The following is a 19,414-nucleotide window of genomic DNA, read 5'->3' as shown; positions in this document are numbered from 1 at the left end:
TTATACTGACTGTCCTGTTGTACATATTATTTATTATAAATTACTATAATTGCACATTTGAACAGAGATGTAACGTAAAGATTTTTACTCATGTATATGAAGGATGTAAGTAATAAAGTTTATTCAATTCAACCTGGTCAAAGGCCTTCTGAAAGTCCAAATATACAACATCCACTGCATCTCCTTTATGTGTCGTCTCCTCAAAGAGTTTCAACAGGTTCATCAGGCAAGATATTCCCTTAAGGAGACCATGCTGACTTTGTCCTATCTTGTCCTGTGTCACCAAGTATTCTATAACCTCATCCTTAACAATTGATTCCAACATCTTCCCTACCGCTGATGTCTCTATAACTGCTCTATAATTTTCTTTCTGCTGCCTTTCTCCTTTCTTAAAAACCTAGGGTGCAGTTCATCTGGTCCGGGTGACTTGTGTACCCTTGGGTCTTCCAGCCTTTTGAGCACCTTCTTCCTTGTAATAGTAACTGCAGTCACTTCTCTTCCCTCACACTGTTCAACATCTGGCACACTGCTAGTGTCTTCCACAGTGAAGACTAATGTAAATTGTTAATTTATTACTTTATCTGCTGTATGTGTGAGTTACTGTATATGTTGTGTGTTGTGTGCCTTGGTCCAGAAGAATGTTGTTTTGTTTGGTGGTATACATGTGTACAGTTGAATGGCAATAAACTAACTTGATATTGCTCACAATTTGACTTTGGATATGGATGCACATCATTATTGTGGCTTAATCCTCCGCCCAGACAAATCTCATAGTTGGTGAAATGTAATTATTCCAAGTTTCCAAACTTCAATATATTAATTCCTTCAGTATCAAAATCAAAGTAAATTTATTATCAAACTATATATATGTCATATACAATCTTGAGATTCATCTTATTGTAGGCACCCACAAAATGAAGAAACACAATTGAATCTACAGTAGTTTTATGAGCTGTCTGCAAGACTTTCCAGTAACCTATAGATGTGACTGTTTAACCTACAAATTAAATTGAAGTCATTCCTGCCTGTGACTATCAAATTTTACAACTCCTCCCTTGGAGGGTCAGACACACCCTGAGCCAATAGGCTGGTCCTGGACTTATTTCCATCTGGCATAATTTACATATTATTATTATTTAATTATTTATGGTTTTATATTGCTATATTTATACTCTATTCTTAGTTGGTGCAACTGTAACGAAACCCAATTTCCCTCGGGATCAATAAAGTATGTCTGTCTATCTATCTAAATAGCTATCTTATGAATGAACATTATGGTCAATCTTGATTTCATTCACTCTGGTAAGAGATCACAGCCTTCAGGGAGTGGAAGCTCTGACAGAGTTTATTTTAATCATCTACTAAACCCACGGAAATGAAGTCGATACAGATGCTATGCAAATACTCTGGTGAAGATCAAACAAGGATCAAACCTGAACCATTCCTGTTGAGAAATCTCGTGAGGCTCTAATCATGCTTTACATGGCGGGTTGGTTTTATTCTCTTAAATATTCAAACGGCTTCTCAGTTAGATAGATGGCTTCCCAGAAATATTTAAATTTATAATGTCAAGGTGACAATTACTTCTTTAACACAGATTTTTTGTTTTATTTGCAGAATATTATCATCTTTGTCAGGTCGGACATATATTGCCTTTGAGAAGGGGGAGTTACGCTGACACACTGCCTAGTAGATGAGATGGACAGTCCTTCCATGGGGTGTTACGATTTTTGATTTAGCTGTACAGCTCGACAAGTCATGTCATCATAAGAGCCAGTCTACTGCATGGTATTTTTTTCATGCAATTCTGCAAAAATAAAGGGAGTTGCATTTATATATCCCCTTGAATAATGTCAGGATGTCCCAAAGTGCTCAAAATCCTACGAAATAGATTTTAATTACAGTCTCTATGGTAAAGAAACACAGCCAAAAACTATACTATATAAAGAGAAAGCCTGCAAGATCAGGGCGAGGTGAAAAATGATCTGTCAATGTCATTCCTGTCTAAAGTAGTTAAGTTTGTGGGAGACACTTTCACTAACAACACTGCTTTAGCCCTGTTCCTTTCAGCTTCGTTAAGTGCTTTATCATGCACTCTGGCTGAGAGTCAAATATGTCTGTTTTAACTATGCCAAACAAATTCCTCTCTTATATTAAACTTAACTTATTTAATTATTACCTCTGCCACGTCAGTCAATATCAACAAGCAGGTTATTCAGCTATTCTACTTTAGAACCCAGTTAAGTCCCCTGAGTACAGAAATGGAAAAACAAGTTGTTTGTGCTGAACCTTGCTAATGTTATACTTGAGTCAAAGCGATCGAGTATAATATCAAATTAATATTTATTTCAACATGTAGGTGAACTAACCTTTAGCATTAGAAAGCACTTACAGTTGTTGTAGCAGTTTTTGGATCATCAGAATCTAAATCAACAGCCTGCACTGTGAGCAGATACTGGGCAGTTGCCTCATAATCGGGTTGGGCCACAAGATGTATTTCCCCTGATGTCGGATTGATCCAAAACAACTGATTGTAGCCCAGCGCGTTTCCCCCTGCCACAAGTGAGTAAGTGAGTTCCGGGCCTGGAAAATCTTTGTCCTCAGCAAATACTTGTCCAATCTTTGTTCCAACTGTAAAGAGTAATTGAACAATATTGTACAAAGTCACTATTGTGGTGCAGGGTGTTGCCAATTTCACTTACAGTTTTTCAATCTTTTATAACCTTCTTCAGATTGCAATCCTTCAAGAAAACTGCACTTTCCACTAGTGATCTTCTTCATTTTCACCCCTGCCCCATAAGTCATAGGAGCAGAATTAGGCCATCTGGCCCATCGAGTCTGCTCCGCCATTCAATCAAGGCTGATCCTTTCTTTTTCTCCTCCTCAACGCCATTTCCCAGCCTTCTCCCCGTAACCATTGATGCCATGTCCAATCAAGAACCTACCAATCTCTGCCTTAAATACACCCAATGACCTGGCCTCCACAGCTGCATGTGGCAACAAATTCCACAAATTCATTACCCCTTGGCTAAAGAAATTTCTCCGCATCTCCATTTTAAATGGATGCCCCTCTATCCTGAGGTTGTGCCCTGTTGTTCTAGACTCACCCACCGTTGGAAACATCCTTTCCACATCTACTCTGTCTAGGCCTTTCAACATTCGAAAGGTTTCAATGAGATCCCCCATCATCCTTCTGAATTCCAGTGACTACAGACCCAGAGCCATCAAATGTTCCTCGTATGGTAACCCTTTCATTCCTGGAATCATCCTTATGAACTTCCTCTGAACCCTCTCTAATGCCAGCACATTTTTTCAAAGATGAGGGGACCAAAACTGTTCACAATACTCAAGGTGAGGCCTCACCAGTGCCTAATAAAGCCTCAGCATCACATCCTTGCTCTTGTATTCTAGACTTCTTTAAAGGAATGCTAACATTGAATTTGCCTTCCTCACCACCGACTCAACCTGCAAGTTAACCTTCAGGGTGTTCTGCACAAGGACTTGCAAGTCCCCTCACATCTCAGATTCCTGGATTTGCTCCCTGTTTAGAAAATAGTCTGCACATTTATTTCTATTACCAAAGTGCATGACCATGCATTTTCCAACATTATATTTCATTTGCCACTTTTTTGCCCATTCTCCTAATCTGTCTAAGTCCTTCTGCATCCTACCTGTTTCCTCAACACTACCTGCCCCTCCACCAATCTTCACATCATCTGAAAACTTGGCAACAAAGCCATCTATTCCATCATCTAAATCATTGATGTACAGCATAAAAAGAAGTGGTCCCAATATTGACCCCTGCGGAACACCACTAGTCACTAGCAGCCAACCAGAAAAGGATCCTTTTATTCCCACTTGCTGCCTCCTTCCAATCAGCCAATGCTCTAACCATGTTAGTAACTTTCCTATATACCACGGGCTCTTACCTTGTGTGTCAAAGGCCTTCTGAAAGTCCAAATATACAACATCCACTGCATCCCCTGTATCTATCCTACTTGTAATCTCCTCAAAGAATTCCAACAGGTTCATCAGGAAGATTTTCCCTTAAGGAAACCATGCTGACTTGGTCCTATGTTGTCCTGTGTCACCAAGTACTCCCATCACCTCATCCTTAGCAATTGACTCCAACATCTTTCCTACCACTGAGGTAAGGCTAACTGGTCTATAATTTCCTTTCTGCTGCCTTTCCCCATTGTTAAAGAATGGAGTAACATTTGCAATTTTCCAGTCCTCTGGCACCATGACAGAGTCCAATAATTTTTGAAATATCATTGCTAATGCCACCACAATCTCTAACGCTACCTCTTTCAGAATCCTAGGGTACAGTTTATCTGGTCCGGGTGACTTTTGTACCTTTAGGTCTTTCAGCTTTTTGAGCACCTTCTCTCTTGTAATAGTAACTGCACCCAACTCTCTTCATTCACACACTACAACATCAATGCGTTCAACACCATCCGCTCTGCTCTGCTGGGGGAGAAGCTGACAGTGATGCAGGTGGATGCTTTCCTGGTGTCATGGATTCTTGATTACCTGACTGGCAGACCACAGTACGTGTGCTTGCAACACTGTGTGTCCGACAGAGTGATCAGCAGCACTGGGGCTCCACAGGGGACTGTCTTGTCTCCCTTTCTCTTCACCATTTACACCTCGGACTTCAACTACTGCACAAGAGTCTTGTCATCTTCAGAAGTTTTCGGATGACTCTGCCATAGTTGGATGCATCAGCAAGGGAGATGAGGCTGAGTACAGGGCCACGGTAGGAAACTTTGTCACATGGTGTGAGCAGAATTATCTGCAGCTTAATGTGAAAAAGACTAAGGAGCTGGTGGTAGACCTGAGGAGAGCTAAGGTACTGGTGACCCCTGTTTCCATCCAGGGGGTGAGTGTGGACATGGTGGAGGATTACAAATACCTAGGGATACGTATTGACAATAAACTGGACTTGTCAAAGAACACTGAGGCTGTCTACAAGAAGGGTCAGAGCTGTCTCTATTTCCTGAGGAGACTGAGGTCCTTTAACATCTGCTGGACGATGCTGAGGATGTTCTACGAGTCTGTGGTGGCCAGTGCTATCATGTTTGCTGTTGTGTGCTGGGGCAGCAGGCTGAGGGTAGCAGACACCAACAGAATCAACAAACTCATTCGTAAGGCCAGTGATGCCATGGGGAATGAACTGGACTCTCTGACGGTGGTGTCTGAAAAGAGGATGCTGTCCAAGTTGCATGCCATCTTGGACAATGTCTCCCATCCACTACATAATGTACTGGGTGGGCACAGGAGTACATTCAGCCAGAGACTCATTCCACCGAGATGCAACACAGAGCGTCATAGGAAGTCATTCCTGCCTGTGGCCATCAAACTTTACAACTCTTCCCTTGGAGGGTCAGACACCCTGAGCCAATAGGCTGGTCCTGGACTTATTTCCTGGCATAATTTACATATTACTATTTAACTATTTATGGTTTTATTACTATTTATTATTTATGGTGCAACTGTAATGAAAACCAATTTCTCCTGGGATCAATAAAGTTTGATTATGACTATGACTATCTACACTATTAATGTCTTCCACAGTGAAGACTGATGCCAAATACTCATTTTGTTAATCTATAATCCCCTTGACCCCCATTATTATTTCTCCTGCCTCATTTTCTAACGGTCCTATATCCACTCTCATCTCTCTTTTATTTTTTACATACTTGAAAAAGTTTTTACTGTCCATTTTGATATTATTTGCTAGCTTGCTTTCATAATTCATCTTTTCCCTTCTAATGATTTTTTTTGATTGCTCTCTGTAGGTTTTTAAAAACTTTCCAATCCTCTATCTTCCCACTAATTTTTGCTTTGTTGTAAGCTCTCTGTTTTGTTTTTACATTAGCTTTGACTTCCCTCGTCAACCACTTCCATTCCCCCTGCCCACCACCTCAAAAACCAACGATCTTTGGAGCTTCTTCAGTTAGGATTGGAACTCTGGAGTTATCTCCCTTTTTGCCTCCCAATCTTTTTATTTGCTCACAAATCTTGCACCAAGATTTTGCCCAATTATTACAATGTACCCTCTGCCTTAGGATTGGTGTTAGTTTTTGTCTTAAGCTCCCTTGAAGTTTTATTTGATGTTTTCCAATACCAAAGACCAAATATTCCATCTAAAATTCTCTACTTTAAAATATCTGAATGCTTCTGGGAATTATTAGTGATGTCAATAGAAAATCTGCAACCTTGCAACAAAGAAGACATGTTAATTCATTTTTTAACCAATGGAAAAGGTTTCCCCAATTATTAAATCTACACTAGGTCTTTCACCACTAAAGGGCAGTCCCAGCAACAATAATGGTTTATAAGACCATAAGACACAGGAGCAGAATTAGACCATTCGACCTATTCAATCTGCTCCACTATTCTATCATGGGTGACTTCTTATCCTATTTCCTTGCCTTCTCCCCATAAACTTTGACATCCTGACTGATCAAGAACATAGCAACTTCCGCTTTAACTATACCCACTGGCTTGGCCTCTACAGCTGTTTGGGACAATGAATTCCACAGATTTACTACCATTTGGCTAAAGAAATCCCTCCTCATCTCTGTTCTAAATGGACATCCCTCTGTTCTGAAGCTGTGCCCCCTTGTCCTAGACTCCCCCTCATCCTCTCCACATATACTCTATTTAGGTCTTTCAATATTCGATTGGTTTCAATTAAATTCCTTCTCACTCTTTTAAACTCCAACCAGTACAGACCCAGAGCTATCAAACACTCCTCACATGTTAACCCTTTCATTCCCAGATTCATTCTCATGAACTTCCTCTGGATGGTCTCCAATATCAGCTCATCTTTTCTTATATAGGGGGCCCAAAACTGTTCATAATAGTCCAAGTGTGGTCTGAGCATTGCCTTATAAAGCCTCAGCATTACATCCTTGTTTTTATTTTTGAATCCTCTTGAAATGAACACTAATATTGCATTTGCCTTCCTTAGCACGGACTCAAATTTGCAAGTTAACCTTTAGAGAATCCTGCATGAGGACTCCCTCTGATTTTGAATTTCTCCCCACTTAGAAAATTCACCTACACCATTATTCCTTCTGCCAATGCGCATATATTTGCACTTATATTAGTGTTACATAGTTAAAGCAGTGGCATGATCTTAAGGGAGCTTCATGGGAGACTTAATTAATAAAACTGGGCACAGTGCCAAATAGGAGGAAGCCAAAGATAGATCTTTATGGGCCTTTGGGATAACAGTTCAAGATTGGGAAGAGAAATATTGCAGGTGATTCTTTGGTTATAATGGAGAAAAGATCCTTTCCTACGAGTAGAGAATACATATAACTGCTACACAACTCCCCTCAGCCCCACCCCACTAATGCTGAAGATCGAGGCACAAGGGTTGAATCAGAAGTCCAGGCCCATCAGCCGGAGCCCAAGTCTACAAATCTCTGTCAGTCCACTGGAGGCTGGAGTTGGAACCGTGAATGTTCATGTCTGAGACTGCTGGAGGCTGGAGGCCAAAGAAGACTGGATTTAAAGGACTGTGCATGTGAGTTGGTGGGAGGGAGGAAGGGGGCTTGCTTTGCTGTTATTGTTTTGTTGCTTGTCATGTTACTTTTTGTTGTGTTCTGCCGAGCATTGTTGGTGCTGAAATGTGTGGTGACGCTTGTGCACTGCCCCCAGCATGCCCTCAGGTGTGTAGGCTGTTAACGCAAACAAGGCAGTTCATTGCATGTTTCGATGTACAGTACTCGTGATAGATAAACCTGAATCCGGAACATGGGAATCCAGTGGTATAGCACTTTTTGAGATTTGGAACTTTTTCCTCTATTAAAAGTACTGACAGATAATAGTGGCTAAAGAAGAGCAATGGATTAATAGGAGGTTAAATATGACAACCAAATCACAGATTGCATTTTGCCTCTGGAGACTACATTACCCTGGCCTTTGACGCGATTTACTGGCAATTTCACAGTCAATAGTATGAATGCCATCAGATTTAGGCATTCATGCAACACATTTTCAAAACATATAAGTCCCGATCTTACAGACTGGTTCCTACTGATGAACCTTTCACAATCTTTCACTGTTGGACTGCACAGAGTTCAGTTGCGGAATATGATCTTGCTGGAAATCAAAGCTTTTACACCGGGGAGCCAAACAAGAGGGAATCTGCAGATGCTGGAAATCCAAAGCAACACACACAAGATGCTGGAGGAACTCAGCAGGCCAGGCAGCATCAATGGAGAAGAGTACAGTCGCTGCTTCGAGCTGCCTGGCCTGTTGAGTTCCTCCAGCATCTTGTGTGTGACACTGGGGAGTCAGCTCAGATAACATTCTGTGAGCCAAGTTTCACAGTGAGCTTATTCATCTGAGCGGAAATTTTATGTCCCTGAGGTAGAAAGACATGTTTTTATTTTTATTTACTTAAGCTTGCATTAATTTTTCAATTATGAATAAAAAGGCTTTGAAGATTTTGGTTTTTAAATAAAAATCCGATTTTCAATATTTAACATGCTTCTTAATGTTAAGGATAATTTTGTGATAAGTTGAGAGAGCGTTGCTTATTAAAATGAGAGATGTTTTGCCACTTGCTGATAATTTTTCACTCAGTAGGAGCTGAAAAGAGACACATTTGGAAAATGTTAGTTAATTACGGATTGGGTAATTAGCTATTGCAGCAGTCAGTAAAAAGAAGCTAGGGTCAAGTAGAGCAGCAACCCTGAAGCAGGGTGGTGACATGCTCCTTCAGCAGGATGTGGTACATGTAGGAGAGCGCCAATGTCCCTGAAGATTACACCTGTGAGAGGTGTACCCAGCTGTAGCTTCTTACAGCCAGTGTTAAGGAACACTGGTTAAACTGTGGATCATTTGGGAGGCTGAGGGGTTGATGGACAGACGTTACAAGGTGCAGATAGCTGTGTGACTGGCAGGAGAGAGAAAGGAATAAGCATTCAGTGTAGGACTCGGGTAGCTGTTCCCTTCAATAACAAGTACACTGTTTTGGGTACTGTTGGTGGAGTGGGGCTGCCGGACACAATGTGCCAGAGGAAAGCCACAGGGGCCAGTTTGGTTCAGTTCTCTGTCTCTCAGAAAATGAGAGTGATAAAGGATTCATTAGTTAGGAGAAAAGACAGGAGATTCTGTGGGTGAGAAACAGATTCCCAAGTGGTATGTTGCCTCTCAGATGAAAGGGTTAGAAAATTTTTTATTGAACCCACAGTGTTCTTAAGAGAGAGATACTAGAAATTGTGATACACATTGGTGCCAATGACATAGCTGGGGAAAAGGATGAAGTCTTGAAGAGGGAATACAGGGAGGTAAGAGGAAGTGAAACATCAGAACCTCAAGGTTAGTAATCTCTGGATTGCCGACTGTGCCATGATCCAGTGAGGGTAAGAATGGAAGATAATGCAGATAAATTCTTGTCTGAAGAGTTGGTGAGGGGGGAGGGGTTCAGATTGGTGGATCATTGGGATCTCCTCTGGGGCAAGTATGATCTGTACAAAAGATATGGGTTACGTCTGACATTGAGGAACCAATATCTTTTGCAGGTAAATTTGGTAGAGCTGTTAGGGAGGGATTAAGTTAGGTTGGCAAAGGGATAGAGTAGTAGGTCAGATGATGGAGCAGTTGGTGTAAAGGTAGATGCAATGCGCAGAGATATTCAGAGGAAGGATAGGCAGTGGATGGGGCATAAATGTGGTTAGTGGGTATGTTGAAATGTGTTCTAATTTAATCTGAGAAGCATTACCAATAAGGGCAATTAACCTAGAGCACAGATTGGTGCATGGATACAAGAAAAATGATGGGTTGAAGCCTACGTAGGAGAGAAAGGCTAGATTGATAGTGCAGTAGGTTTATATGGGCCAACACAATATTGTGCACCAAAGGGCCTGTCCTGTGTTGTACTGCTCTTTGTTCAAATTAATTTCTGATATGAATTTGATACAAAACTGTGATATAGGAGCAGAATTAGGCCATTTGGCCCACCAAGTCTACCCTGCCATTTCTTCATGACTAATCTGTTTTCTCTCTCATTCCCAGTCTCCTGTCTTCTTCCTTGTGTCCCCTCATGCCCTGACCAGTCATGAATCTATCAGCCTCTGCCTTAAGTATGCATAAAGACTTGGCCTCCACAGCTGCCCGAGGGAATGAATTCCAGCGAATATCTGTGCAAACCAAATAATTCTGTGTGGTGTTAATTTTAAACCAGAAAGTAACTAGGAAGCTAGAACCATGGGATCAGGAACGATCAGATACATCTCACAATTTAATGAAATGAGCAGATTGGCATTTCCTTGTTCATCGCGTTCTGGTGCCTTTTAGAGAGTTTGTGATCTGTAACTGGGAATGTGTCATCAGGGCAATGTGCTTGACTGGTAACCCCCCACCCACGACTTGCTCCACTATTGATGCAGCGGATCTGCACGGTGTCATCACCAGGTGCCGTCTAGTGACTCACCCCAGCCATTATACCGGCGCCTTCCCAGAAACCACAACCTCCATCAGCTAGAACAGCGAAGGCAACAAGCACACACTTTCTTAGAACTGCCCTTATCACCAATCTCTTCTGGGCTGAGATCACCAGTGCTTAGGTGCATCAAATCATTGAACACAAACGCTAGCATTCAAGAAGGTGACTGAATACTATCGTAAAGGCAAGGATAATGTCATGCGTGACACTCATAGCATACCAAGGAGAATCCTTAGCATTAGTGAGAAAATGAGAAACCTAGAGCAAAAAATGTTACTCTGTCCCCAGGACCTCATTTAGTTTGAGCTTCTGCATATTATGTTAATTTTCATCCCTATTATTACGTTATTTCTCATTCTTATCCTCACCTGAACCTTAGACAGAAATGGAAGAATTGAACAATTTTTAAAAAAATTTAGCTTCTCTAAGTATTCACTTACTTCCACTGAATTCCAGGACATTGAAGGTGTAAGAAATCTGGGTGAAGGATGGTTGAAACTCATTTACTGCAGTGACCGTGATGTACACAGTCACTGTATCTGGGTGAGAGAAATCAAACATTTACAACATAACCATTGAGTTCGTAGCTTCTGATGAAACATTCAACATTTAGACTGCAAACGTCTCGGAAACTGATCTGTTGCTTGAATTTAGACCACCTACGTCGTGCATTCTCGTTGACACCAGCACTAATTAGATTCGGTCCTCCCCATTATGGAATAGTGTTCTCCATTTTGGCACCATTCAATTACTTACTAACTTTAATTTTTTTAGGCAATCTATTCTGTTTAACTTTGAATATTTGTAATGGCCACAATTAGCAGGAAATTTCAATCATGATTAAAGGGCAATGGACTGTTTTGTGAGTGTATCCTGCTTCTACCCCACAATGCTTTGAAAGTGAGCACAGAAGCCTATAGAGGCTCCATGCCATTTATACTTAAAGTTGTTTATTTGCTCATGCCCGGTGCTCCAAATAGAGAAATAAAATATTGTGTAAATACACAGTACATTGAAAAGGAACTCCGGGATACTTATTTCAGTAAATCAAATAAATGATCTTTAATTTAATATTAATGCAATGTTTACTTTTAAGACAAACTTGAAAAATTAACTTCAATAAGCATAAAAAAAGCTTGGCTAGGAATCAGTAAACAATATTTGAATTTGCTCTAAAGCTAAGATTATATTCTCTGAATCAATAACATGATCAGGTGAGTACACTGTCAAAAGGTCACTGTAAGTAAAGGTTTCTTATATCATTAAAAGTGATAATGTGGCTCCCAGACAATTTGATTCTAGTTATATTCTACAGCTTTTAAAGCAATATTTTGATCGCTCATCCAAACAGTGCATTTCTGATCACACTAAATCATTACTTGGTAATTCTCCCAATCACTCCCCGGCTTTTGCCAGTTATGTATTGTTACATAGTGCCTTTCGGTTATTATTCTTCTCCCTGCAGAAATATCCTCCCTGTTTATTTTAAAACTCGCTCTAATTTACACGCATATGCAAACTTCTCTTAATCAACTGTGAAGAGAATGATCCTAACATCTCATCTCTCCAAATGAAAATAAAGGATTTCATGAAAAATTATAAACTATTGCTGAAAAGGTTGAAGATACGTAGAGAATAGTTGAAAATCAAAATAATAGCCTTTGCAAATCTTATGCCATTATGTAATGATTTTGCAGGAAGAAAATATCGTTGAACTCCGAATGAAGTTGGTTGCTTTGATTTGTTAAGTAGATTTGATTTGTTTATCACTTACCTTGGTAATGGGGTGGTGTGATATCTGTAACAACTACAGACATCATATAGACTTTGTAATCTTCAAGATTATTAACAGCCTCAAAGTCCAGGTCACCCGTGACCTACCAAAACAGATTGGAGAGGGCTGGTGGGAATGGAAGCTCCTGAAGCATCTTTAACAATTAAAGTGCCTGAGCAATTGTGCTTCAATTTCATGTGCACAAAATGGGTGCCTGGTGATTAATGTCCTTGTTAATATTTTGCTGAGCACAGCTCCTTGGGGAAGAGAGTGGAAGCAGTCAATTCTCATTTATTCAAACATCAAATTATATCGATATTTTCCAGAAGATAATCGTGTGAGCAATTTCAGACGTGACTCATGTAAAGTAACTCTGGACCCAAAATTGCAAAACCTTGCACCACTGGCATTTACATTGTCCTGTATCATCCTGTTCCATAGATTACTATGAATAATCAATTCTATTGCTATTCAATTTATATGACTTCAGTAGGAAAACGTGTGTTATCTCCACTTCTTATACAGTAACCATTCTACAGGATAGATCACTGTCTTCATTTAGGCTTTCAAGAGTGGCAGGATGGAACCCCAAAGGGTTTAAAGGCATCAGACAGCCTGAGATACTTTCATTCCTTCCCATTTCAACTGCTAACAGTCTTCAAAGTATATTTATTATCGAAGTATTGTACCATATGAACCTGGAGATTCATTTTCTTGCAGGCACCCACGGGAAAATAAAGAAATATATTAGAATCTATGAATAACAACACTTAACCAAGACCGTCAAACATCCAATATACAAAAGAGGCCAAATTGTGCAAATAATTTTAAAAAGTAAATTAATAATACTGAGAAAATGAATTGAAAGTGTCCACAGGCAGTGGTGTCAGTTCAGCACTGAGGCCAGGTGACCCCAGAGAAAACTTGCCTAAAATTACTTTTAAGATGGCACGCTGGTGCACGTGGTAGAGCTCGTGCCTCGGTGTCAGAGAGCTGTGTTCAACCCCACCCTTGGGTGCTGTTGGTATGGAGCTTGCATGTTCTATCTCTGATGGTTTCTGCCTGCATCCTAAAGATGCGTGGAAGTTAATTGTTCACTAAATTGTTCTGTGGGTGTAAGTGAGTGGTAGATTTTGTTTGTGTGTGTAGGGGGTGGGGGATAAGATTTGGTGAATGTGGAGAGAACATAAATGGGATTAAGGTAGGTTGAATGTAACTGGGCAGTTGATGGTCAGCAAGGTGGGCTTAGAGGCCTATTTCTGTATTTCATAGACACTTAGAAAACCTACAACACAATACATGATGCTGTGCTGAACATGTACTTATTTTAGAAATTACCTAGAGCTACCCATAGCCACCTATTTTCCTAAGCTCACGCACTCACCACCCTCTGTGCAAAAAACTTACCCCTGACATCCCCTCTGTACCTACTTCCAAGCACCTTAAAACTGTGCCCTCTCGTGTTAGCCATTTCAGCTCTGGGAAAAAGCCTATGACTATCCACATGATCAATGCCTCTCATTATCTTGTACACCTCTATAAGCTCACCTCTCATCCTCCGTCGCACCAAGGAGAAAAGGTCAAGTTCACTCAACCTATTCTCACAGGGCATGCTCCCCAATCCAGGTAACATCCTTGTAGATCTTCTCTGCACCCTTGCTATGGCTTCCACATCCTTCCTGTAGTGAGGCAACTAGAAGTGAGCACAGTACTCCAAGTGGGGTCTGACCAGGGTCCTATAAAGCTGCAACATTACCTCTCAGCTCTTAAACTCAATCTCATGGTTGATGAAGGCCAATGCACCGTATGCCTCCTTAACCACAGAGTCAAACTGCACAGCAGCTTTGAGTGTCCTACAGACTTGGACCCCAAGATCCCTCTGATCCTCCACACTGCCAAGAGTCTTACCATTAATACTATATTCTGCCATCATATTTGACTTATCAAAATGAACCACCTCACACTTATCTGGGTTGAATTCCATCAGCCACTTCTCAGCCCAGTTTTGCATCCTATCGATGTCCCACTCTAACTTCTGACAGCCCTCCACACTGTCAACAACACCCCCAACCTTTGTGTCGTCAACAAATTTACAAACCCATCCCTCCACTTCCTCATCCAGGTCATTTATAAAAATCACAAAGAGTAGGGGTCCCAGAACAGATCCCTGAGGCACACCACTGGTCACCAACCTCCATGCAGAATGTGACCCACCTACAACCACACCTTGCCTTCTGTGGGCAAGCCAATTCTGGATCCACAAAGCAATGTCCCCTTGGATCCCATGCCTTATTTTCTCAATAAGCTTTGCATGGGGTACCTTGTCAAATGCCTTGCTGAAATCCATATACACTACATCCACAGCTCTACCTTCATCAATGTGTTTAGCCACATCCTCAAAAAATTCAATCAGGCTCATAAGGCGCGACCTGCCTTTGACAAAGCCATGCTGACTATTCCTAATCATATTATACCTCTCCAAATGTTCATAAATCCTGTTTCTAAGAATCTTCTCCATCAACTTGCCAACTACTGAAATAAGACTCACTGGTCTATAATTTTCTGGGCTATCTCTACTCCCTTTCTTGAATAAGGGAACAACATCTGCAACCCTCCAATCCTCTGGAACCTCTCCTGTCCCCATTGATGATGCAAAGATCATTGCCAGAGGATCAGCAATTCCCTCCCTCGCCTCCCACAGTAGCCTAGGGTATATCTCATCCAGTCCCGATGACTTATCCAACTTAATGCTTTCCAAAAGCTTCAACACATCCTCTTTCTTGGTGTCTGTATGCTCAAGCTTTTCAGTCTGCTGTAAGTCATCCCTACAATCGCCAAGGTCCTTTTCTGTAGTGAATACTAAAGCAAAGTATTCAGTAAGTACCTCTGCCATCTCTCCCGGCTCCATACACACTTTTTGGCTGTCAAACTTGATTGGTCCAAACTCTCTCACGTCTTATCCTCTTGCTCTTTACATACTTGTAGAACGCCTTGGGGTTTTCCTTAATCCTGCTCACCAAGGCCTTCTCATGGCCCCTTCTGGTTCTCCTAATTTCATTTTTAAGCTCCTTCCCGCTAGCCTTATTATTTTCTAAATCTCTATCATTACCTAGTTTTTTTGATGACCTAACAATCATAGAAACAATCATTTCTATGACCTAAAATAATGAAAAGCAAGTTGTGAACAATGTATTATGAATAAGCTGTGTACATACATCTATTGATGCTTCTGGACACATCTTCAGTGATGTTCCTGGAATCATCGGGTGTTTCGGGTCTTTCAACATCATACAACCTCCTCCAGGTGACCCAGCCGGGGCTGATCAGACCCCAGCTTGTGTCCAGATGGCTAGCTACTTATGACTCCATGGCTCCCCTCTTTTGAGCCACAGCCATCTTGAGGCCCTCTCTGCCGCATCGGTGGTACTGCGGATGGCTCTCCTCTTCCTCTCTCCCTCGATGCCCAAAATGCTGAAGGCTCTAACTAAAGAATGGGATATGAATCCCCTACAACCAACCTCCATTGGGAGACACCTCGCTCTCCATCCAGCCTGCTGACAGTTGCTGCCTCTTCTCCGAACCGTTCAGCTGCGATACTGACATAAAAATATCCAAGGGATAATTCGGCCCTCAAAATAAATCCCAGTTTATATTACACTTAATTCAGACACTGGAAGTCTATGGAAACTAGAGTGGCTCTGACAATGATATTTCAGGCAACAGCAGTATTTTCAGCCCAACAGGAGACAAAGCAGAGAGGAATCCACCATCAAACTAATCATTGTTTGAACAACGAAATTTATCAGGAATAAACCTGGGAAACAATTGAATAGCAATCTTCAATTCAGATTTCAACATTGCTTTCGACAGAAAATCTCCTCTGTGACTGAGCCTTTTGGTTTCTAGGGACAAGTTGAAACTTGAGTAAACACCACAGTGAGTTACAACTTCAATTAATTTCACAACAGTCTAGAAATAAAACTCATTGTTATTAAGATTTGAGGTCATACATGCTTTTGGATACTGCTGAAGGGTAGAAAAGATGAACTGCTCAATTGGTGTGATTGAGAGTATTAAAGTTTCTTACCTACATTTGGTTGGATGCTGGTACTTTAGTTAAATTATGATGCACAATCCCTTTCCAAGGCCCAAAGAGCTTATTGCTAACCTCAGCTTTCTCAAAGTTTGAAGTAATTTTGTTATCAAAGTACACCATGTACAACCCTGAGATTTACTTACTTCCAGGCATACTCAGTAAGTCTAAGAAGCACAATTGAATCAATGAAGAACCACACCCAACAGGACAGACAAAAAAACTGTGCAAAACACAACAAAATATGCAAGTACAAAGGAAAAAAGGAAATAAAAATAATAAATTAATAAGATAAATACTGAGAACGTGAGATGGAGAGTGCTTCAGAGTAAGTTCAAAGGCTGTGGGAACAGTTACGTGATAGAGCAAGAGAAGTTGAGTGAAATTATTCCTATTGGTGCAAGACCTTGATGGTTGAGGTGTAATAATTGTTCTTCAATCTGGCAGCGTGAGTCCTGACGCTCCTGTATCTTCTTCCTAATGGTACTAGTGAGAAGAGAGGATGGACTGTGTGGGGGTCCTTGTTGCTTTCATGCAACAGGACTGTGTAGATGTACTCAATAGTGGGGAGGGTTTTACCTGTGAAGGATTGGGCTGTATCCACTACTTCCTGTAGGAGTTTCCATTCAAAGATAATGGTGTTTCCATAGCAGAATACCTCCCCGGGGGTCAAAAAGTTATTTTCGTAAAGGTAAACTTGCAACCAATATTCTTTGCCCAACGTCTTGTCATAAACAAGGGAACAATGAGGTTCTCCTGGGCCAATGCTTGACCAAGAAAAACAATGAGGCCCACTTTGATCTAATTTAACATTGCCTTCACCTGGTCTGATGAATGTAACTGAGAAACGTCACATGTAGGTGGTGTCAATTAGAGGCAAAGCAGTATTAGTGTTAGAATGCAGTTAGGATGGATAGGAATGACAGAAAAATAGGGTGACAAAGAACTAGAATTAATTCCTCAGCTTTTTTCTTTATTCATCTGCAACTTATGTCAAAGTAAATGCGTAAAGTCACCATATACGACCTTTTGATACATATTCTTGTCGGCATTTACAGGGAAATAATGAAAACGAAAGAATTTATGAAAGTCTAGACATAAACAAAGACTGACAAACAATAAATGTGCAAAAGATAAAATAAATAATATTCAAAATATTACTTGTCAAGTTCTTGAAAGTGTGTCTATAGATTGTGGAGTCAGTTCAGAGTTGAAGAGAGAAGTTATCTACACTGGTTCAGGAGAAACATTCCCTCTAATTTTTTCTTACAGCTGCTCTGAGCAGGAAATTTCTACATGGTCTGAAAATTATGTGCACTTTAAAATGTTACTTTTTGTAATATGCACATCAAACAAACACAAACCAGAACTGACAACACAAGTAAATGATGTCAGGTAGTCAAAACAACTGACAGACACAATGCCACTAATAAAATACAGTGATGGCATTTAGCGGGTCGGTGGTTTATTAACAATGAGCTACCAACTTCCATTCTGTTTTTATTATTACAATTTGTAACAGTGTTGTGACTTGAAACACTGACAATGTGCAGTAAGTATATTGGTGCTCTAAAATGTTTCAAAGCAAATTTTATTATTTAGAAAATTTATAGATTATATTCATTAACACATAATTATAGCCTATTTCACTATTATGTTAACATAGATTTCAAAATTATATGAACATTATATAAAAGAAAATTCCAGCTCTGTAGCAACAAAAGTTACATATGCATGAGCATTTCAGTTACTGCATGGCCACGTACCTGCACAGCTTAGAGGGAACTGTGTTCAGGAGCCTGATGGTTGTGGAGTACTGGATGGTGGGGAGTCTTTGATGGTGGATGCTGCTTTCTTATGGCAACGCTCCCTATAAATGTACTCAAACTGAAAGGACATACATGTTGGTCTGGCGTTTCAGTTGTAAGAATTGTACCAGTGTTTGGCAATCCTTTCTAGTTTATAAATCTTTTGTAATTCAGAAATCTTTTATAAGTTAGAAATCGTCTGAGTTTCAAATGTGTGTCAAAATTTATTTGTCTAAATTTAAATATGTATGGTATCACTAAAAATAAAATAAACTGTTTAAATTACTTTGCTCGCTGGAAGTATCTCCTCCTAGGTAGGAAGGGGGACCCACCACTCAAATGGTGGGGACTGGCTGCTAGGCCTTGCTATAGAGACTAGACAGAGAAGCAAACTAGTCTTTGAAGTGTAGGTTGATATAGTATAACCTCCCCATAGTGAGGACACTCAAAAATACCTGTAATAGATAGGGCTTTAAGTCCCTTTTGAGTTTACAGCAAACCTAATCCCATCACTGCTTCCACCCAACATGGTTATGTTTTATCAAAAAATAGTTCTTTAGAAAGAATTATTAATTAGTGGTAGACCAACTCAGAGTGCACTTGGTACTCCACTAGTACTATAGCTTGGCTAACCTCCTTGTTTCAGTAGTTGCACAGGCAAATGCCAGTTGATATTACGAATGTGTTAATAGTATATCAGAAATATGGGGTAAGATACTCAATGCTGCTCAAATAGAACATGATGAATATTTTATTCTCCAAGTTAGAGACTGGAATGATGGAGGGATGGAAAACAGGGTAGGGTGCTGTAACACCTGCTGGACTCAGACCATTGCAATTTGTACCAGACCCAAATGATGTAGCACAACATCCGTTAAATCCCTACTCTCAAATATGGTACTTTGATGGGTCAGCAATAAAAATCATGAAAAAGGGATTCACTCAATTTGCAGAGGCTAAAGCCCTCGAAATTTGTTTAAAACAAGTAAATATGACAGAACCAATCCTGATATACACTTACTCTAATTATGTTAGGAATTCTGGTAGAAAGAGATCTTCCCATTCGGACAATTAGCAATGAAGAAGACACAGAGGTAAACTATTTTTACATTTGCCCATGTGGAAAATTATCTATGAATTATTACTGACTTGATCATTCAGACAAGTGTTACACATCCTGGGACATACTGCAGGCTGTTTACACACCTAGGGTAATCAGCTGGCCAACAAACAGGCAAAACAAGCTGTCAGGATGGATCTTACTGCGGTAA

The 19,414-nt window shown here is 40.5% G+C and overlaps 1 protein-coding gene across 1 annotated transcript in view; it reads right to left on the bottom strand.

The window, feature by feature from the left end:
• The window catches only part of LOC134351685 (cadherin-related family member 3-like), an 83,780-nt gene that overhangs the window by 20,327 nt on the left and 44,039 nt on the right, over positions 1-19,414 (bottom strand). The window contains exons 10-12 of the mRNA XM_063058190.1: positions 12,243-12,345; positions 10,909-11,007; positions 2,393-2,631 (exon numbers count right to left, since the gene is read on the bottom strand). Of these exons, the coding sequence (XP_062914260.1) occupies positions 2,393-2,631; positions 10,909-11,007; positions 12,243-12,345 (441 nt within the window). The remainder of the gene's footprint in view (positions 1-2,392; positions 2,632-10,908; positions 11,008-12,242; positions 12,346-19,414) is intronic.

This window comes from Mobula hypostoma, chromosome 9, assembly GCF_963921235.1.
Source record: "Mobula hypostoma chromosome 9, sMobHyp1.1, whole genome shotgun sequence".
Lineage (NCBI taxonomy): Eukaryota > Metazoa > Chordata > Chondrichthyes > Myliobatiformes > Myliobatidae > Mobula > Mobula hypostoma.
The sequence above is the reverse complement of the archived record's forward strand: the minus strand, read 5'-3'. Positions and strand labels throughout refer to the sequence as shown.